The following is a 23,202-nucleotide window of genomic DNA, read 5'->3' on the forward strand; positions in this document are numbered from 1 at the left end:
TTCAAGGTTTTAGCAAAATAAGATTTTCAAGTTCTTTCTCAAACCCCAAACCATAACAAACAAAACAAACATGTCATGAAATATAGCCCAATTCTTATAGATCAAATTAGTCTGAATTTTTACAAACCAATAATCTTATGATCCCTGCATATGGTATAGTTGGCAATCTTATAGCTAATAGTTTGGAAAATTGAAAATCAGTTCTCTCAAAATGAAAAAGAAATGTCTACAAATCATTTTCCTTGCATGAAAAATAGTCTCACTCTTGAATGGGCTATACTGTGCGAAATCCCACTTATCATGGTGTAGAAGATGCGTAACACTGGCCAAAAACCCAGTAATCAGGGGGTGAAATAAAATACCCTGATGTGGAGATGCAGCATTGTGATGATGATGAGTCTTGTTTTGGGAAAATGAGTCTTAATACATTTCTGTCGTCCTAGATTAGCCTGTGCAGTCAACATAGGCTTATAAGGGACTTCACTTTCTGCCTAGACTGTATTTTAATTGAGAAGAGACTTCTTTCAAACAATTTTTGTTATAAACGCGGAAAGTGTTGTCCCTGCTTAGCCTGTGCGGACTGCACAGAATCAGGGATGACACTGTACGCACATGCATTAAGCCCAGTTTTCCCATAGCAATCCTTATGGTGATTTATATATTCCGGTATTCTGTAAATAGGACCTAGAAGGTCAGCTGCAGCAGGAGGGTGATACGGCCCAGGACACGATTGCCTCCCTTGAAGAGAACATAGGGGAAGAGAAACACAGGCGGGAGGACGCTGAACAGGAGCTCCTCAAAGTCAAGAAGGTACCAGTCTGTCTTGGTGTAGTTTGTTGTGTATGTTATTTGATTTACTATATCTTTTCCGATTATTAAGAAGGTACGATACTATCTAGAAGTAGTTTGTTGTGTATTTCGTTTGATATAAAGAAGCAACTCAAACTTAAAAAGGTAACATACTACCTAGGTGAAGTCTGAATATACCTATTTTTAGTTTGTTTAATGTTTATTTGATACAAGTGCATTTTTTATGCCCCCGGATCGAATGATCGGGGAATATTGTTTTTGGCCTGTCTGTCTGTCATTCTGTCATCCTGTCACCAAAACTTTAACCTTACATTAAAGTTTTGCAATAACTTTTGAAATATTGAACATAGCAACTTGATATTTGGCATGCATGTGTATCTCATGGAGCTGGTGAAAGGTCAAGGTCATTCTTCAAAGTCAAAGGTCAAAAAAACAAAAGCGGCGCATTAGGGGGCATTGTGTTTCTGACAAACACATCTCTTGTTACAAGGTTGAAAGGTATTGGATACAGTTATTGTATCTGACAGAGAAATTGAGAATATTAAGCTTTCAAATAATTTACCAGAAGAATATACTGCTACCATTTTTAATAGTTATCCAAATATAGCAAAGTTTCAAATTCAAAACTTTTTAAAACTTGGCCACATTTAAACATATATTTCTTCTCTAAAAAAGATATTTTCAAGATTGTACATCTGTTTCTATCAGGAGTTGCAGTATTCCATAGAGGAACTGAGTAGACAGAAGACATCCTTCCAGTCACGCATCAGTGATAGGGAGACAGAGGTAGAGAGGTTACGGGGACAGGTGAGCTGTTAATAATTTGATTAAAACAATTATGCAGTTTAGCCACTTGTTTTTTTAACACAATTGTAGGGTAATGAGTATTTACACTTAATTGAAAAACAGGTCACATGGGTGGATTGGCCAATCAGAATGCAGTGTTAACGTAATATGTTGTTATAACAATTTAAAATGCTTTGCATCATGTATCTTCATACATGACAGAGTAGCAAATTATCATAATAATGATATCCCTTCAATACTGCTGAAGCTTGCCACAAAGTCCATGAGCTCTACAACAGAGTCTGAGCTGGAGTCTCGAGTCCGAGAGCTCACAGAGAGCCTCATACAGAAACAGACCATGGTGGAGGCACTGAGCACGGAGAAGAACTCTCTGGGACTGCAGCTCGAGAGACTCGGGGTAAGCTGTTTTAGCATGTATTCACAACGCTACTAATTACTTCGGTAATCTTGTTATACTTAAGTGAAGATTTAAGTTAATTGAAGTGAGTCAGTCTCTTGGAAAACCACACTTTATGCATGTGTGTAAAGCATTGTCCCATATTAGCCTGTGCTTATCTGAAACACTACATTTGTTCGTTTTAGGGAAACTTCTTCTGATTGAAAATCATGTCTTAATGTTAAGTGTTGTCACTGATAAGCATGTGGCATTAGTTGTTTTTAATATTTTAAGGTAAAAATAGCTACTGATGATATATCCAGAAATAAAAATAATTTAACGCAAAAAGTATGTGTAAAGATATAATCACGGAGCTAGGTACACACATGGCAAACAATCTAAGGTTCATGCACAACAGCATTCCCCAGAGCTGAACATCTGATTGAAAACAACAACACCAAACTGCTGTGCCAAAAAGACATACAATTTTTTTTATTAAATGTAAAACATATAAATATAAAGAGCATTATGAATGTAGTACAATCTTTAATTGTCAAGATTCACCATCAGGGGACTCCTATATTGATTGTAATACTGGCAAAGCCTTGCCTTACGCAACAACATTAAATATTTGTCATGTTAGGTAATTGTTCATGCCTATTTGATCCTTGTCCTCTTGACAGCAACAGTACAAGGACATCCAAGCGTCTGCTGTGCGGACCAACACCACGGTGATACCTGTACATGAGGAGGAGGAGGGTGAGTGGTCTAGTGGGATTATATGAGACTCCCTCTGGGAAAACTGAGCTTTATGCATGCATGCAAAGTGTCATCCCAGATTAGCATTTGCAGTCCGCACAAGCTTATCAGGACCAACAAACTTTCTGCTTCAACTGGATTTATGTAAAGAAAAGACCTTCTTTAAATGATATAATCCTGAAAAGAGGAAAGTGTCGCAGACTGCATAGGCTAATCTAGGGCGATACTGTATACAGGTGCATTAAGGCCAGTTTTCTCAGAAAGACGTTCAAATAGACTTGCTCATGTCCTTACATTGTCAAAAAAGGGGCCATTTTAGTCCAGCATTTTTCATCTGATCTTCAACTGACTTCGTGAACATGTTTTGGGTACTTTGTTGGCGTATTGAGAGGCCTAATTCAAAATCAGCTTAATGTTGAACTTGTCTTTTTGGGAGCAGTTTCCTATCTCAAAGTGCAACAGTTTTCATTCAATTTGAATGAAAACTGTTTGCCCTTAAACTTAGCTAGCAAAGCAGTGAGGGGCTATAGGTTACTTTTGTGAAAGATCACATGTTAAATTGGTTGCCTTTGATGTTTTAGTTGTTGTTGATTTACAATACATTCTCAGTGAGCACAAGAGATAGGATACTAATATGACCAGAAAATGCCGTAGCAGAAGAATGATAATGTAATTTGATACACATGAACAACTTCTGATGTTATTTCAAGTCCGACACAGACTGCCTGTATTCATGAGGGAAGCACACAACGATTCTGAGGTCACAAGGAAGATGAAGAGAGCAGCCAACACTATTGATAAATTCAGGTAAAAAGATATAGACAGTAACATGTCTTAATTTTTATTTAAAAATCCACATTACATAACATGTTTTATCTAACATCAATACTGCCTGCTGCAAAGCTTAGACACTTGCATGGATGTTATCTATGAACACTCGTAACACACCCACATCACCTAACCTCATTTCGATTTTGAAATTGACCTACTGTTGGACCTTCTCAGAAGGTCAAAATTCATTATCTTAAATTGACTGTTATATTACTATCAATACTGCTTACTAAAATGTGTTGATATTTCCATTCAACACTCAGCACAATTACATGATTTGACCTCATTTTAACCATGACATTGATCTAATTTTGGACTCAGACCTATTCAAATTGGCCAATTAATTGATACCTACAAGGCTTCCACTGGAGCCATCAGCGTTTATTGAACAAGGCATCTTGTTAGTAACCTGAACATACTTACTGTACTGGGTATATACATTCATGGACTTTTGCTTAATAGAATGGTATATGTGTGAGTTTAGTCTTCATAAAATGACAGAGATTTTAGGATTAGGACATTTTTTAATGTAATTGATTTCAACTCATTTTCATGTAATGTCTCTAGTTATTGTAATTTAATTACATGAAGGGGTTCTCTTGATCTTGGCTAAATTTCCTTACTATATAAATTGTATATTTCAGCATTCGATTGGGAATTTTCCTTAGACGGTACCCAATAGCAAGGGTGTTTGTAATATTGTACATGGTACGTATTCATAGTAATGGTATGTCTTTTGAGAACAATGCAAATGAACATTTAAATGTTCGTGCAACACGCATAAAAGATCTGAAAGCAAACGGCAAAAAGTGATAAATACTGGATCAGTACAATCTTCTCTCAAATTATTGTCACATTTTATGGTCATCAACAAACCATATTCACTTATGGCCAGAATCATTCTTTCAATAACAATATATACTGTTATTGATATACTCAAATGTATCTGTATCATTCAAATGCACATGTTTAAAGTTATATTAAAAGCAAATTTTAATCATGCACAAAACTGTCATTTGTAACTAAAAATAGATTAAACATTTATGACTTTTAATTAACCTTTTGTAATGAAACTTAAAACCTTATTTCCAGACATTGTTAAGATTGCATTGGTCTGTGTGACTGGGTATATTTATTTGTTCTTAGTTTGAAGTGTAGAAAACAAAAGTTGTCTGGCTAAACAATAACATGACTCAATCTTATAAAAAACATTTTTACTTCATTCTAGTTTTTAAACATGGCATTGTTCAATGTTTCCTGTGGCTAAGGTCAATATACATTGTTTCCTTAATAATTTAATTTCTGTTTTCAGATCTTGCTACACCTGTGGGTGACCTTTGTTCTCCTCACCTACCAGCCTGAGATGCATTCTCTTGATTCAATTATGCCGCATGAGATCAACCAGGGGATTCAAAAGTGATCATCATTACTTGTATGAAACATTGTCCACATGATTCAGTGATGCCCTAAAGCTCCAACCAGCACCGTTTAGACAGATCATCTTTATTTTTATGAAATGTTGTGTCAGAACTGAACAATAACTGGAAGTTGCCTTCAATTGAACTGGTGCACCTTGATTTCTATGTTTGTGAAATGAACTACTTGACAGGTTGTGATTTCCTTGTTGGCTTCATATCCCTTGCAATTGAAGGTTCAAACTCTTACTACTGGTAATAGTAAATTGCATCAGGCTTTAAAAAAAGGACTCGAATTTGCTACATGATCTCTTACTATTTTGACATCATGTTGTATGATGGTAACAATGGTGCAAGTACATTAAGTCTGGATTGGATGCAGTGTCTGATTGTGGGTCCAATCAATGTTTGCATGTACTTGAGGATTGTATTGAATCAATGAAGGTTAGACCTGTATTGAACATTTTGTATTGTAAAAGCAGTTTACTGTTACAGATCAAAAATTTGCTTTTGATTATACAAAATTTTGTAGTGTAATTTATCTCATCCTCATGCCCAGCATTATTAAAAACAACTTAATTTAGTGAACTTAGTGTCAGGGACAAAACTGTAAGACGCGTATAAGATGTCATATGATGTTCACCATGTTTTTTGGCAACTGAAGCCATTTTTGTTTCAAGATTTTTGAGAAAATGATAATATTATACATACAAAATCAGGTAATTGTTGAATGCAGATAGGTCCATTTGCATGGCACAAAAATATGAACCACTCTAGGGCTTTTAGGTCAGGGTTTTAAGCCTCGTTAAATAGACCTATCTGTATTTGGCAATCTTATATTCTCATTAGAATAGATTAAGTTGCAAAAGGTAAGAAAGTAAAAAATCAATGTTAATAAATTCTTAATATCACAGTTTCTAGCTTTTCTTAATGAGATATCCTGGAATTGTGTATTTTTGTTTCCATATTGAATATTTTTGCCTGCAATGACAATATCTATCAAATTTCTTATCACATAAATGGTGATGGCCTCATTCTATTGGTAAAATCATTAAATTCATGATGTACATATAAAAATTCAATATACAGTTTAACACAAAATAGTTTGAATCAGGACATTTTGAAATAGCGATATTCTGTGTTGTATTATAAATGTGATGCTGATTAAAATCCCATTCCTTGATGAACACGGCTTCGGTAAGCAAGATAACAATAGAAGGCAAAAAAATCTGTCTGGCATTAATGCCAAGATGCGACTTCAGAATCAACACTAATAATAATGTGTGAATACTGTTTTTGGGACCAACATTTTATATATATATATAGTTTGATATACAGATTACTTTAGATTAGAAAATTCGAATTAACGTTTTACAAATTTAGTTTTATAAAGAAGGACACAAACTGGAACGAAAAAACTACTGAAAATAATCGAGATTCTTGAAATACTAGCAACATTTTTTGTAGCTCATCTATTTTTTGAAAAAAAAAAATGAGCTATTGTCATCACCTTGGCGTCGGCGTTGGCTTCGGTGTCCGGTTAAGTTTTGCATTTAGGTCCACTTTTCTCAGAAAATATCAATGCTATTGCATTCAAACTTGGTACACTTACTTACTATCATGAGGGGACTGGGCAGGCAAAGTTAGATAACTCTGGCGTGCATTTTGACAGAATAATGTGCCCTTTTTATACTTAAAAAATTGAAAATTTTGGTTAAGTTTTGTATTTAGGTCTATTTTATTCCTTAAGTATCAAAGCTATTGCTTTCATACTTGCAACACTTACTAACTATCATAATGGGACTGTGCAGGCAAAGTTATGTAACTCTGACTGGCATTTTGACAGAATTATGTGCCATTTTTGTACTTAGAAAATTGAAAATTGGTTAAGTTTCGTGTTTAGGTCCACTTTATTCCTACAGTATCAAAGCTATTGCTTTCATACTTGCAACACTTATTAACTATCATAAGGGGACTGTGCAGGCAAAGTTATGTAACTCTGACTGGCATCTGGACGGAATTATGGGCCCTTTATACTTAGAAAATTGAAAATTTGGTTAAGTTTTGTGTTTTGGTCCACTTTACCCCTAAAGTATCATAGATATTGCTTTCATACTTGGAACACTCGCAAACTATCATAAGGGTACAGTAAAAGGACAAGTTGCATAACTCTGGTTGTCATTTTTACTGAATTATGGCCCTTTTGTGACTTAGTTACTTTAAATATGTGGTTAAATTTTGTGTTTCGTTCCACTTTACTTCTAAAGTACATGTATCAAGGTTATTGCTTTCAAACTTCAAATACTTTCATGCTATCATGAGGTTACTGTACCTGGCAAGTTGAATTTTACCTTGACCTTTGAATGACCTTGACTCTCAAGGTCAAATTATTAAATTTTGCTAAAATTGCCATAACTTCTTTATTTATGATTAGATTTGATTGATACTTTGACAAAACTACTCTTACCTGACATACCACAATAGACTCCACCCAAACCATCCCCGTGCCCTCCCCTTCTCCCGCCCCGAATCCCCCCCCCCTAATTTTTTTTTTTTTTTTTAAATCATCTCACAAATGACCACCACAACCTCACACTATACCCCCACCCCCACCCCACCCCCCCCCCAATTTTTTTTTTTTGAAACGGTTAAAAAACACAAATATTTATTTTTATTATTTTATTTTTGAAATACCGTCCAACCATCGCACCCAAGAATCCCCTCCCTCCCACCCCCCCACCCCTGAATTTTTTTTTGCATTTTTTTCCCGCATTTTTGGAAGATAATGTAATAAATGTCCACACCCCCACACTATACACCCCTCTTCACTCCACCCCTCACTCCTTTGTGACTGAAATTGAGAGTCCCTTCACCTTTAAAAAGAAAATAGATGAGCGGTCTGCACCCGCAAGGCAGTGCTCTTGTTTTTAATAGCGGTGCTTAACTACAAAACACACACCCTTAGAGCAATAATGAAGTTTCATATTACATAATAGTTTAATACTTATGAAACTCCTCAGAAATTCTTTTGGACCTAAAAATTGTGTGCCCACAGAATGTGTGTGGGTGGCTAGAACCAGTGCTTTTTCCTGCCATAAGTAAACATAAATAATAAACATCTGCATGTCCTGAAATCTAGTGGAGACTTCATGTCGATTTCAACATGTGAAGGGCCAAATGAACTTCAAAAAGTCAAAAGTACAAAATGGATATTGACCAGTTTGTCTGGACTGAAACTTCATCATTTATTGGGCAATTAAAAAAATATTACAAATGTTGAGAGTGTTGAGATAGTGTTTCACACTCTGCATCTAGCTCCAACGTCAAGGTCACAATTAGATACTCAAGGTCAAATATAGTCATCGTACAGCTTGTTCATACTGTAATGTCAACATTTTGCAAGTAATTTTTAAGTAATTAGCCGAAATTTAGCACCTGGTGGAGAAAACATGTTGCATGCAAACTTTGTCCGTAGATGAAATGTCAAGGTTATTTACAGGTCAGAGGTTAAATATGACAGCTTTTTTTGGAAAATTTGTAAATGTATGTCATAAAAAAAACTCGGGCATAAGTGTTTCCATCAAGCTGCTTTCAAATATATGTCACCTGGGCATCCATGACATCTAGTTTGTTAATGCACACGGCCGTAGTCTATATATATATATATATATATATATATATATATATATATATATATATATATATATATATATATATATATATATATATATATATATATACTGGCACATCTGATTGAACAAGCTGCAATATTTTACAGTAGATGATATTTGTTGGAGTTTTAGCAACAGCTAATCATTGTACTGTTTTGGTTCTTGGACCATATGCTTGGTTGAACATTTTTGTCATTTCACAAAACTCTGAAGTCCTAAACTAAAAGAAGCGCCTAAAACATGGTCATTGTTATCAGACATGTCTGATTATATGAAGGGACATGGTCTAACAGTCAATTGATTACTTCAGTCTGATGTTAACCTTTAGGTTATTTACTGATATTATGCTGTTTGCTTGTTACATGAAACTTGTTATTTATGCAAAATATTTATAATCATATCAATGTTTTAGTAAGCATTGAACTGTGGTCTTAATAAATAAATAAAATGGTAAAAATATTTTGATGTTTGTTTCTTTTGTCTCCATATTTAATAATGCTCTTTGTGGCTCGCCTACATGACGAAACATATTCATGATTTTATGCAGCTAATTAGAAGTTGAGAAGATGGATTGGTTAAGGTAATAACTCAGTTCTTTAATGAAAGTTTATTGAACCAGGAACAGGTCCCTGATTTGAACAGTAATATTTAAGATACGCTTTTAAAGATATTAACAATCGAAATTAATTATAATACAAAAATGCAATGGAAATCCTTTGTTATGCTTTAATTGAAGCTGCGCAAAACCAATCTATATATTTACCCATATTTGGTTTTATGACCGTTTTGTCTTGGTCCGTTTGTGTGTTGGGCTGAATTATTCGCTAGTTTCACCACAAATTAGTTTTCTGCATGAAGTGAAAGTAGAAATTCACAAGCATGAATCCATAACTGAATACTTACTTGTATTTGGTACCGTTCTTTGAGAGGAAACGGCTCAATGGACCAAGTGAAAAGAGTCTTAGAAAGTTTATCAATTGAAGCCAGAGGTAGTTCTTTCCGATTTGTTACAGAAATTGGCTTATCGACTGATATATTAAGGCCATAAAAAACTACCTTATTAGTAAAGCCTAAATGGACATATTGTTTTATCGACAGCATTTCACATACGAATTTTCGTAAGTGAACAAATACAAAAACACGCATGTGTTATATGTCAATCTATAGTTAAATGTGTTTTCTTGGAATTAACAACGAGAACTGAATTTAAATCGGCAATGTTTTGACAAAATAATGGCTGCACCAAGCTCCCTGTATTAATCTTTTCATTAGTCCAACTTGTTGACGCTCTCAAATATTAAGCTACTTTTTATATTGGTAATATTTGGTAATATATTTTATATTCCAAAGAATTTAGCCCATATAAGAAGTATCTCTAAATTCTTTGCGCGTCTTATAAATAAGACTAATCTTTTCATGTACTTATAGTATTGGCCCTTCTGGTTGCTTAGATTTTTTTCAATGGCATGTTCTTGTTCTAGAAAATGAATAAATGAAAAAACTAAACGGTTGCTCATGTAGTTCTTAAAATATTTTTACATTTTATTAAAAAATAAGCGGCATTTAAAAAAAATTGATAAAGCTAATGTTTAAGTGTTAATCCCACAGGTGGTTAGCGTGTGGCTGTGATATTAATTAGTGAATACATCATTTTGAATGATATATAATCATATTATAAAGAACAATCAACTTTTCTGAAAAAAATATTTCACTATCAAATATATATACATGTATATAACAAGGTATCCAACTCAAAATCACCCTAAACGGGGTGTATCGCTTTGAACAGCCATATCTTCATCAATATCATTCAATTGTGGAGCGATTTTCACGATCTTGGTCTTATTAAATGCAGAAATGAATTTCCTTTCTAGAAATGTATATATCTTGTTATATTTCTATAAATGCTGGGTCAAATTTTAAGAAATAACACGGTACACAACTCGCGTAACCTACTTGACACCGATCAGACAGAATTAATGAATGAAATCTTCAGTTGTAAAGACACACCTTCGCATTGGACCAATGATACACTCGTGTGTTTAGAATGTTGGTTAGTTGAAATGTATGTAGACAAAGGTTTCAAACGGCGCTGGACAGTTAGTTTTGATGCATTAAATGCAACAACAAGCACGGTAAGAATGTTTTTTCATATGTTTTATTGAATTATGGTATCGAGGTCCGTGAACTTTGCAGGGAAAATGCCCTTTACTCCTTGAAGATTTCATTCATTTAACCTGTCTGTTTGATGTTAAGTAGGTCATGCGAGTTGTGTATCGTGTTATTTCTAAAAAGAGTTCAACAGTTGACCCAGCATTTGTAAAAATATTGCAAGTCATGTACATTTCCAGAAAGGAAATTCATTTCTGCGTTGAATAAGACCGAGATCGTGAAAATCGCTGCACAATTGATGAAGTTATGGCTGTTCAAAGCGAGGCACCACATTTTCGGTGATTTTGAGTTGAATACCTTGTTATATATATATTTGATAGGGAAATATTTTTTCCCAGAAAAGTTGATTTTTCGTTATAATATGATTATTTATCAATCAAAATGATAATTTCACTAATTAATATCATAGCCACACGCTAACCACCTGTGGTTAATCCATATAAAACAAACTAACATATAATTTTGTGTTTTGTATAGCATCACCATGGAATAAACATGACCTCTTTGCAAACTAATACTAATTCATGAGAATGAATGTTGTAATAGTCATGGAAAATCATCAAATAAATTGCAACTTCTAAACATTGAAAAAAGCATTACCTTTCCAGCACTTGTAGGTTTTTCGTGAAATTATGATTGTTCAATTTTTAGACTTTCTGTAATACACTATCTACAATATTCAATTTGATCTACATGTATGCACATTGTATTCTCAGAGCTGTATATTGACAAGGAGGTTCCAGTTCTAGACAAGGCTCTGACCCCTCTGGAGTTCTACAGGAAACACGTGGCCTCCAACAAGCCAGTTGTCATCAATAATGCCATCAAACGGTGGCCTGCCCTTACCAAGTGGAGTAATCAATACCTCAGGTAATGGAAAACAAATGTGTACATGTTTGGGTTTTTAATGTTTTAATTTCAAACTGCAGTTTAACTTTTAAATATTTACTTGTGAACAGCTCCTTTGTTTTGCCCTTTATAAAAGCACATACCCGGTAACTTGCAAATCTCATCCTGTGACATGTAATGTTTTTCCCAGGCCATTTTAGCCGGATAGTATCAGATTATGGCCCCAAGGCAGCGAAGATTTGCGCGGTTTTGAATTAGTCATGCATGAATAACCCCGCGTCAATATCAATAAATGTAAGAGGCTATGTTATACCAAGCGCACTTATCGGTCGGTGATGTGTACTTCTCCACGATAAAATTGTGTACTGTTACTTCGGAGACTTTTGATGAAAAACTCCATGTTATCCTCGTGGAAATTGTGCATTTCTTGCATAATTCAGTTATATCAAAACATATATTTTTACGCATATTCACATTAAAAAACACAAACAAATTAATTCTTTATTGTTAATCGTCTTTACGATAATTAATTATTGAAATAATAACTGAGACGTATACTAATTAAACAAAATGCGAATCGTGTATTAGGCGGACGTATTGTACATGTACAATTTTACTTTGATATGTGCACCTGTTGCTTACTTCATGATTTTAACAAGATGGCGGACATACAGCATTAAATTGTGACTCAGCAAAAATGGCAAATAACGTCGTAACCGATCGAATTAACAATGGGGATCATACATTTAGAAGGAATTAATGAAATGTCTGTGATAACCAACGATGCATAAAAATGTTTTAGATAGCAACAACATATTTATTTGTAATCTACTTATTGGATGTATGTCACGGAAACGAGTGTTTGCATATTGTTAGCGATCAGTTTACTCGCAATGTTAAACATCTGACAAGATTATCGTTAGAAAATGTGATAAGACAAACATGGTTTCATTTATATGTTAGTGCATCTGTGTATAATCAGATTCATATGCATATATTGCTTTATTATGTTTGTCGTGCTGTACAATGTATTGAAATAGCATGGAACTTAAATGTACATTGCAAGGTAAATATATTAATATAAATCAAAGTAAGTTAAATAGATCAATTACCATTAAATGTGCTTGTCTTTATTTCTTTTTTCCACAACTGCCTCTGGTGCGATTACATGTTTCTCCCTAATTCAGGTATTCACGGAACGTTTTTGCCCTTTTTTGCCTAAACTGCGCACTAAAATGCCCTTTTTGAAAGTAATGCGCCATGCCCCTTTGCCCTCCTGGGAAAAACACTAGACATGCCTTGTTAAATACAGTGGAACTCCTCTAAACCTGACACCCCCGGGACCAAGTCCAAATTCTGGTTTTGAGAGGATTCCGGTTTAGAGGGGATGACTATTTTACTTTCAGAATGTCAATTACATAGCCTAATGTGGAAAAACACACACTTTCAGCAACATTTAATAGTTTCTTTATATATATCATGCATTCATAGTGCAGCATCTTGAGTGTAGGTTTAGGCAACATCTTTGACTCTTTGATCAGTTTGATTTTGTCTTCTAGTTCTAGAGACATTTCCATGCGCCTTCGCTTAGGAGAAGGTTCTGACATTTTTAGTCTTGGTTACATGTATCTTAATTTCCAATTTGAAAATCTAAATGAATATCTAAATGCAACTGCTTCACTTAACTAGCAATTGTAATGAACAATTCAAAAGTAAAGAGCATTTAGCTTATTAAAATTTAGCATTGTGTCCTACATCGAAAACAAAACACACTAAAGAACCCTATGTTTGTTATCAGTAATAATAATCAGTATTATCACTTCTATTGATCGATATGTACATCACTGGCCAAGTCACGTTAAATTGATTTGCGATTTTTACAGTTTGCAAAATTTTCGACCACCTTTATTAATTTCACGCGTCTTTAATCCGCTTTTCACACGTTCTTGACTCTTGGTCAGAGGTAAAATAAATTGGTCCTGACCGGTTTAGAGAGGCACAATTACGTATGAAATGACCCAATTTGAGGAGATATTTTACGCATGGTTTAATAGGGAAAAAAATGGTACAAAGAGGATTCTGGTATATAGAGGATCCGGTTTAGAGGGTTTCCACTGTAGATGTACCCAGTAGTTGGTTAAAGTAACATATAAATAATGGAGTTTTTAAGTATAAAATTTACAAATTTTGCTTACAAACCAATAAGTAATTATTATGCTTTGCAGTATTTGCTCATCATATTATTTTGTACAAAATTGGTAATAAACACAATAAAAACTAACAGAAAGAGGAAAGATAACCGCGGGGAAGTAATGATGCTCTTACATAATTGAGCCTCATTCTGGGAACATTTGTATTGATGCATGTGCGTAAAGTGTTGTCCCAGATTGGTCTGTGAAGTCTTCTTTTGAAACAGTGTTGCAAAATGTATTCGTATCTGCGATACGTCAAATGTTCTTATGTAAAGCACCTTTGAACGTGCACTCTTGCATGAAAAGGGTGCTATATAAATCCAGTTTAATAATAATAATAACACTTTCCAGCTATTATGTCGGGTTTCGACTGTATATTTTTTAGAGGAGACCTCCTTTAAACTAAAAAATCCATATAAGCCTAAAGTGTCATCCCTACCTCAAAGGCTGATCTGGGTCATCACTTTATGCACATGCATTAATTCCAAGTTTTCCAGAACGGGGCTCAATTAATCCTTCGTATTTAAGGGACAAGATTGGCACAAAGGAGGTGACGGTAGCTGTGACTCCAAATGGCTATGCAGATGCAGTCACAGACGGCAAGTTTGTATTGCCGGAGCAGAGATCAATGAGCATGTCAGCCTTCCTGGACATCATGGAGAACCCAGGCTCTGCCAATGGGATCTTTTATGTGCAGAAACAGAACTCGAACCTGACAGATGAGTTTGTTTCAATCATGGGAGATGTTGAGGAGCTGTCTTGGGGATCTGAAGCCTTTGGTCAGTATGTGATGTCAGGGTCTGGAGTTACTAACCAGTTGCATTCCTTAACTTCAATAAAGAATTTTTGTATTGTGTGCATAAAATGTCGTCCTAGGTTAATCTGCACAGGCTAATTAAGGAAAACACTATGCTTTTATGTAATTTTTTGTTTAAAGAAAGTCTCTTCTATATCAAAATCCAGATAAGGTTGAAAGTGTTGTCCCTGATAACCACTGGCTTCTGCACAGGCTAATCTAAGACAACACTTTATGCACGTGCATTAGCCCAATTATCTTAGAATTTGATACTAAAAATATACTTAAAAGCATAAAAATACCTTTACAGTAAAACCCTATTTTTTTGGCCATTTGATTATGTTGTAAAAAGGAAATTATTGATGTTTTGACATAAGTATGCATTATGATCATGCAATAAAACCTTGCTAGTTTTGCCTCTTGACACTAGCAGCTTGTAAAACAGTCATACACTGTCAGCAAAAAATTATGTTTACACCTTGAAATGGTCTGACTTGAATTTAGCTTCCGGTAGTCTGATATACGTTTCTCTTTCCGTACCTTACCAACAGTGAGTGAACTGTTTTACTACTGTGATGAAGAATTTAAACATTCCAAACAATAAAATAGAAAATGTGAAAATAGAATTTTACTTTGACTTCATAGGATTTTAAATATATTAATGCATTCGTTATACCACTGCAGTGAGAATATATAGGAGTCTCTCAGTCGTCATTTCTGTCAATCTGTTTGTCTGCATAAGTTTGTGGAGTGAACTTCTTTTACATTTCTCAAGCAAATGATTTTTCTATATTGGTTGTTTACCGGCAATACTATTTTTTACCCCATGAAATACAACATCTTGACAAGCTAGTATTCCCATATGGTAGATACTAGAATAGTGGAATATGTAAGGTCCATTGAAAAACATGGCTGCCATGGCTAGGGTGAAACCTTGTGAACACCCTAGCATTCACATTGGTTTGTTCCATCTTCATGAACATTGGTCAGATTTTTTTTTAAAGATAGCTTTGCCAAGTTTACAAGTGGTTTTGGACTATTGAAACACATGGCCACCAGGTAATAAGGCAGTTTTTCTGTATATGACTTCAGTTAAAGCTTGTAAACGCTCTTATAGTCACACATTTTTGCCCAATCAGCATGAAATTTGATAAGAACATTTGTTCTTATGACATCTCAGTTGAGTTCAAAAATGGTTCGTGGTAAAATGCATGTTCGAAAAGTGACATTTATTACACAAACATTGCAAAAGTTGCTCAAATCAGTTCAGTTCTTTCTGATCTATTTTGTGCGACCTTGATCTTTTTTACTCTCTTGATTACATGTATTATTTTCCATACAGATAAGAAGCCGGATGCAGTGAACTTTTGGATGGGAGACCACAGAGCAGTTACATCAAGTAAGAATGTTTGAAAGTTATTGAACATTTCACTGCCAGTCATGTTTCCATAAGGAATTGGTTAAATACTTAGTAAATGTGTCAATAGAACTGTGCTGTCCTTATTGAAAAACCAACAAAGAATAATGTTTTCCTTTCGTAATGGTACAGTTGTGAAGTGTCAATCAAGGATTGAGTTGGTTACCAATCTTTGTATTATTGATGTCAACAAATATTCGGATATCCCAATGTTCACTTTAATTAATTTAATCCACACAGACTATAGCCCATTTGCAGGCGGTCTCCACTCATACCCAGACATGTCATAAACATGTACAATTAATATGCCAGTAACGGATCAACAACAGTTACATTGACTGGTCTGTAAACAAACAATATGTCACAATCTATATTACCCATTAGGTGCGTTCTTCGTGAGTATGTGTAGTTCTCTACCAATAACAAATGTTAATGATTGATGATTCAAGATTAATATAAACAAAAAGAAAAACTCTAGTTGCATCAGCAAGAGATAATTTTTATCATCACCTTAAAGTCCTTTATTTGTGGCAAGTTACCAATGGCCATAGACACAGGACAAAAACAAGCACCAATAAATATAACTTTGGACCACCATGGAACAATCAATACAAAAATACATTTGGGGTTTTAAACGTCCTTAAGGGCCCCCAAACCTCACTCTTGGCCCAGATTTTTTAATAAAGCATTTAAGTGTATTAGAATTTAAGCACATAGCATCACAATTCAAATCAAGACGCGAAATGTTGGTATGTTTAACAAATATGACCCCAAAATAAAATACGTGAATAAAGTAACCATAAATGTCATTGCCTTTACATGTTTCAAAAAGTATAAAAGACACATGCAAATAATAAACTTGCCTAATTGGAATACAATTGGGTTCTGGTAATTTTGTTGACAGCTAAAATAACATTGTACACTCGCAGTTATTAATTTGCAATGAGTAAAGGAGACATTTATGTGATAAAACTATTGTTTAGGAAAACTAGTTTAATAAAAATAAGTTTAAAAAGGCTTTGTACAAACGCAACATACCCTTTGTTGAATATATGCATATGCGGAGATAAGTCATCACCCAATATTGTAAGGTTGGTACTACATAGGTACTTTCCTAGAAGTTTTCTTGTGGAATTTAGGAATAAGGTGATAATGCAAAAGAAGTGCTCTAATTGCATTTACTGTTATTATTACTAATTGTTTATAAATGACATTTGCTTAAAGAATAAAAAGAATATAAGACCTTTGCTTAAAGAATATTAAAGAATGCACATATGAACTGATATTGCAGATCTATATCCCTTCTCTTTTTATACCATTGATAAAATGAAGACCATATTTCAATCCAATTGAAAGAATTGCTTTTGAAAATTGAAACGAAAAAAAAACAATACCTTAGACTTGCAGAAACGCGAAGCAAATTAATTTTTTGCTACTAGCCAATATTTTATGCCTGAAGTATAAAATACTCAGCAATATTTATGCTACCCATTTTAGTGCACAGGGATCACTATGAGAACCTGTACTGTGTGGTGAGAGGCTGGAAGAAGTTCACCCTGCTGCCACCTACAGACCTGCCATATGTGCCGTATGGTGGGTTACATAGCACTAAACAACTTGAATGAAAATTTGCCATAATTCGAAAACCTTTAAGATTCTAATTTAGCTATGATTATTTTGCATACATTATAATTGCTATTCTGCTTTATATTTTAAATTATACAGTTAATACACTAGCTAACTTAAGCCTCTAACATCTGCCATTCATAATGTATACAACTATTGTATTTACCAGTGAAGATGTTAAGTTCCAAATACTGCAATATTTTTATGTATGTCACAAAATGAGCTGTGTCATTCACATTGTCTGATGCCATATGCTCCCCAGTGTATATTCAGACCAGCCCGTGCAATTGCGCAGTCTGGTAAGGAGATACGCTGTCTGCTATAAGTCATGCAAGTTTTCTTGGTCTAATTAGCGGACAGGGAAGCTCCTGACCAGAGTGGGCCCATGTGCAGCCTTGTCTTGAGCATCATTGGTGGCATATAGTATAAGACCTATTTTTGCATGATGCTTATCAAATTTCGTTTTAAAGTCACATAAATACTGATACTCAAACTAAACAAATATTGTGCAAAATGTTTTGTACAATAAATGATCAGAAATAGCCAAAATTTCACAACAAGATGTGGTATGGTAACATAGATTTAAAGAGATGCAAAATGATTGTTTTTATTTTTTGTGCCACAAGAATATTTCATGTAAATTTCCCGCCACAAAATCAGAACATTTACTAGCCAACGTGCGACTGGTTTCAGGCAGTCATGAGAACTTTGTCATGCTTCCGACGCTGCCCAAAGCCAATCTCACGGTTATTGGTAAATATTCTGATATTGGCGCGGGAAATTCACATGGTATATACATGTATTGTCACAAAAAATAAAATTGAGCATTTTGTATCGCGTTAAATCTATGTTACCAAGCCACATCTAGCGTTGAAATTTTGGCTATTGCTAATGGGAACACTGATTTTGTATGTGTTAACTTTATTTTTCGAAATATTGTGCAAAATATTCGTTGATTTTGAGTGTTTATGGGCTTATACAATCAATTATGATTTGAATTACTTGTTATGCTAGGCATTGAATGAGTGTAGGTAAATAAACCCAAAGAAATTTGTAAATTTAAACTGTTAAAAAAATAAACCCAAAGAAATGTGTAAATTTAAACTGTTAAAAAAAAATATTTTTTTTACCAAAAAAGAGAATGCTTTTTTCGTTGTTGATTTCAGTGTAAGAAGGTACATGTATTATCATTTCATGAGTGGTCTTATAAAACATTATTGAAGGGGCTGTTCCTCTTATATCTTATGTTATTTTTGTTTTAAATATGAAGAATATGTTGTTAGACATGGTTTGCTTTTTAGAGACATTTGATGTAGGAACATTCAAAGAAGTGGATGGAAAGTTCATTGTTGAAGATAATGAAGATATGGAGAAGGTCAGTGTGTGTCTATGGAGATCTACATTTTGGTGGCCATGTATTACTGGATAAATGGGAATATAAGCATCAATACTGTTATAAAAGTGTTGCTGGATGTTGAAATTGTACAGCTAATCTGGGAAATTTGGATCTCTCAATGTGAGGCTGTGTAGTCAACCAAGTCAATGAGGAACACCCATGGCATTTTAGTTAATTACCGGTACTTTGATATTGCTATCATTACATGATATTCAGTTATTATGGCATATTTTACTGAGTAGTAACTTTTTTACGTAAAAAATGGGGCATTATGATGTAGAAGTTGACTCTATAATATCAAATGTTCCAATTATAGTTAATAAACATGTTTAATTGATGTGCCAGAAGTCCATAATGATGAAGTGGCATGAGATCATAACAATGTGACGTCATATCACAAAAACAGCGCTTTTTATGATGCTATCAAAAAAAAAAAATCTTTAAAGCAGAATTTGATTGAAATATATTTTCAACACTTGTATAAAATTATTAAATCAACATTCAATTAATTTCTATGGATTATTCTTAATAGATCTATAATATTATGTTCTCTAAAAATTTAATATGGAAAGAAACTATACGATATAAGTAACATGACCCATGTGTTCCATCTATGCATAAAGCTCACCTGACAAGAAATTTTACTCAGGCTAAAGTCCTAAGATCATTATTGATCAGGTTTGCCATAAAGGACATATTTTCTCATTTGCGAAATTTCTAATCAATGAAAACCCTATCTTGTGTAAACACTTTCAAAACCTACTCAAAACCTTTTGACAGGTACCCTGGATTGCGCTGGATCCCCTATCTCCGGACTATGATCGGTTCCCAGCCTTTAAAAGTACCTGTCCCATAGAGGTTACAGTTCATGCTGGCCAGGTGCTCTATCTGCCGTCGCTATGGTTTCATCATGTGCAGCAGTCACATGGATGTATTGCAGGTGCAAGTAATTCATTTTCACTCTTGAATGCACCCTGACATGTTACAAGTCTGGTAGAGAAACAAAATGGAATTTGTAAACTGTGTGCACATTTCCAAATACATCTACTTGTGTTAGTAATAAAATAAATAATTTTATTTAGCCGTCTCTAAAAAAGGGATAAAATGTTTATAGGTTCTGATAGTCAGTGTTTTAAAACTTTCAATACTTATACATGTACTCTAATTGTTAATAACACTGTTGAGGTCAAGGTCTTGCAACTGTTATTATGCCCCCCTTCGAAGAAGAGGGGGTATATTGTTTTGCTCATGTCAGTCCGTCCATATGTACATCCGTATGTCCGTCCACCAGATGGTTTCTGAATGATAACTCAAGAACGCTTAGGCCTAGGATCATGAAACTTCATAGGTACATTGATCATGACTCGCAGATGACCCCTAATGTTTTTGAAGTCACTAGGTCAAAGGTCAAGGTCACGGTGACCCGAAATAGTAAAATGGTTTCCGGATGATAACTCAAGAACGCTTATGCCTAGGATCATGAAACTTCATAGGTACATTGATCATGACTCGTAGATGACCCCTATTGATTTTGAGGTCACTAGGTAAAAGGTCAAGGTCACGGTGACCCGAAATAGTAAAATGGTTTCCGGATGATAACTCAAGAACGCTTATGCCTAGGATCATGAAACTTCATAGATACATTGATCACGACTCGCAGATAACCCCTATTGATTTTCAGGTCACTAGGTCAAAGGTCAAGGTCACGGTGACCCGAAATAGTAAAATGGTTTCCAGATGATAACTCAAGAACGCTTAGGCCTAGGATCATAAAACTTCATAGGTACATTGATCATGACTCGCAGATGACCCCTATTGATTTTCAGGTCACAAGGTCAAAGGTCAAGGTCACAGTGACTCTACTTAGAAAAATGGTTTCCGGATGATAACTCAAGAACGCTTATGCCTAGGATCTTGAAACTTCATAGGTACATTGATCATGACTCGCAGATGACCCCTATAGACTTTCAGGTCACTAGGTCAAAGGTCAAGGTCACGGTGACTTGACACAGTAAAATGGTTTCCGGATGATAACACAAGAAAGCTTACACCTAGGATCATGAAACTTCATAGGTACATTGATCATAACTCGCAGATGACCCCTATTGATTTTCAGGTCACTAGGTCAAACGTCAAGGTCACAGTGCCAAAAAACGTATTCACACAATGGCTGCCTCTACAACTGACAGCCCATATGGGGGGCATGCATGTTTTACAAACAGCCCTTGTTTGAAATAGAAAACCTGGATTCCCCTCAGTAACTTAAAGAAATTTGAGCTATTTTTATGCAACTATATACATGGATGTGTGCAATCATTTGAGACTGCAGATGAGATAAAAATCATTTTTACTAAATGTAGATAAATGGTTTCCGCACAATAACTTAATAGCACTTGGGGCTATTGTATTGGTACTTCCTACACAAAAGCCTTATATACATATCTAGCTTGGGATTGCATTTAGGGTGTTTGGGGTCAAGGTCAATGTCAATGTTAGTAGATTTTGATGGGTTGTTTGTGTCCAATTACTTCAAATCAAATTTTGCAATTTCAATTAAACTTTATACATGTTGTTAATAGATTCCTTATATCCAGGGATGGATGTGATCAAGTTCAAGGCCACTTTTACTAAATATATAGAAAATAATTGGGCTAAATATCTGGATGTTGGAGATCAAATCAAGCTATTGTGATGCAAGCATAATTATTTAGATTGTTTATCTACTTAATTTGTGTTTGTCTTATGGGTACATTTGGTCAATAAAAAAAAAAGTTTCTACTGACAATCAAGGTTTTGGGCCTAGTAGGATATTTTGCAAATTAGAAAAATACTAAATACTTCACAGCTTATGTAAAGCACGTTGTTCATTAACTGGAAAGATTTATGTATAAAAACAAAAATTGCTAATAAACACCAAAATTGTGTGATCAAGGCGTAAATGTCTGTAGTGCTCATTCTTGGAAGTGTGTATTTCCAGTGAACTACTGGTATGACATGGAGTTTGACATCAAGTACAACTACTACAAGTGCATCGAGAGCCTGGTTGACATCACAAAGTGAAATGCTGACCGTCCAGATGAATTGTTTGCATGCAGAGTTAAAGGCTCTAAGAAGAATTTCAAGTGTTCTTCAGTTCACATTCGGTCGTCTGTGTTATGAACAAACTGTGCTTCACAAAAAGAAAGCTTCAAGCGTAACACATTTTAATTTATCCCACTGGTATATTGGCGCTTAGACATAAGAATTGCTTATGAGCAAAATGTTTCTCTTCTTAGCTCCAGCTTTGTTCTATTCTAACTCTTTAATTAAATAGCAAATGGCTACTGGTAATGATCACATAAAAGAAACATACAACTTGCGCTCTCTGAAAACAGGGCTTAATATATGTGCTTCAAGTGTTGTTGCAGATATGCTGGTGCAGTGCTCACAGGCTTATCAGGTCCAACACCTTCAAACTTTTTTTAAGTGGAAAGTGTCGTCCCCATTTAAAATCTGCTGACTACACCAGCTAATATGGGACAAAAACTTTTCAATCGTGCTTTTAGTCCGTTTTACCAGAAAGCGGCTCATAAAAGCTGTTGTTTGGTCATCAAGTTACACAAAGTTGACTTTCCAGCGTTCATAACATATTCCTGGTATCAATTGTTAAAGTGCTATGTACATCTGCAAATATTTTATTGATGAATAAAGATTATTTATTGGTTTCATTTATTCTTGGAAGTATTTTTTCAAGCACAAAGAAAGATGATAAGGTGGTACACGAGAGTCACTCCTGTCAGTTAATTGGTCAGATGGTCGGACTCCAATAATATTATCGCTTTCCTTAATTGGTTATGAACGACATCTGTTTAGTGATGCCCACGAAATCTTTGCGCAGAACTGCGATTGAGTTTATAAAGGGATGCATATGAACTCCCAGAGACATCATAGCGAAAATTACCTAAGGCTCTGGGAGTCCGTTTATATGGAATACAGCATGACAAGCACAACATATCAGTTGTTTTAAATTGGACAAAAAGGACATGATATAAAGAATATTCTTTTGCATTTCTGGCAGAAAAAAAAGATGTGCTTCATGTATATGG

General features: G+C 34.6%; 3 protein-coding genes across 11 annotated transcripts in view; 2 read left to right on the top strand and 1 right to left on the bottom strand.

Annotated features, from left to right (window-relative positions):
* The window catches only part of LOC127871746 (golgin subfamily A member 5-like), a 16,354-nt gene extending 10,686 nt beyond the window's left edge, over positions 1-5,668 (top strand). For all 7 annotated transcript variants that reach the window (XM_052414903.1, XM_052414904.1, XM_052414902.1 and 4 more), the window contains 7 exons: positions 682-810; positions 1,519-1,617; positions 1,865-2,014; positions 2,677-2,752; positions 3,463-3,559; positions 4,228-4,291; positions 4,896-5,668. In XM_052414903.1, the coding sequence (XP_052270863.1) occupies positions 682-810; positions 1,519-1,617; positions 1,865-2,014; positions 2,677-2,752; positions 3,463-3,559; positions 4,228-4,291; positions 4,896-5,003 (723 nt within the window). In that variant the 3' untranslated portion in view covers positions 5,004-5,668. The remainder of the gene's footprint in view (positions 1-681; positions 811-1,518; positions 1,618-1,864; positions 2,015-2,676; positions 2,753-3,462; positions 3,560-4,227; positions 4,292-4,895) is intronic.
* Positions 1-23,202, bottom strand: part of LOC127871754 (uncharacterized) — a 343,111-nt gene that overhangs the window by 281,913 nt on the left and 37,996 nt on the right. The gene's annotated exons all lie outside the window — the stretch shown is intronic.
* Positions 9,527-22,824, top strand: LOC127871755 (bifunctional peptidase and (3S)-lysyl hydroxylase Jmjd7-like). The gene is made up of 8 exons (XM_052414923.1): positions 9,527-9,658; positions 11,558-11,711; positions 14,411-14,661; positions 16,021-16,077; positions 17,593-17,688; positions 19,023-19,096; positions 19,898-20,057; positions 22,095-22,824. The coding sequence occupies exons 1-8, from the start codon at positions 9,610-9,612 to the stop codon at positions 22,175-22,177; spliced, it is 924 nt and encodes a 307-aa protein (XP_052270883.1). The 5' UTR covers positions 9,527-9,609; the 3' UTR covers positions 22,178-22,824.

Source organism: Dreissena polymorpha, chromosome 3, assembly GCF_020536995.1.
Source record: "Dreissena polymorpha isolate Duluth1 chromosome 3, UMN_Dpol_1.0, whole genome shotgun sequence".
Lineage (NCBI taxonomy): Eukaryota > Metazoa > Mollusca > Bivalvia > Myida > Dreissenidae > Dreissena > Dreissena polymorpha.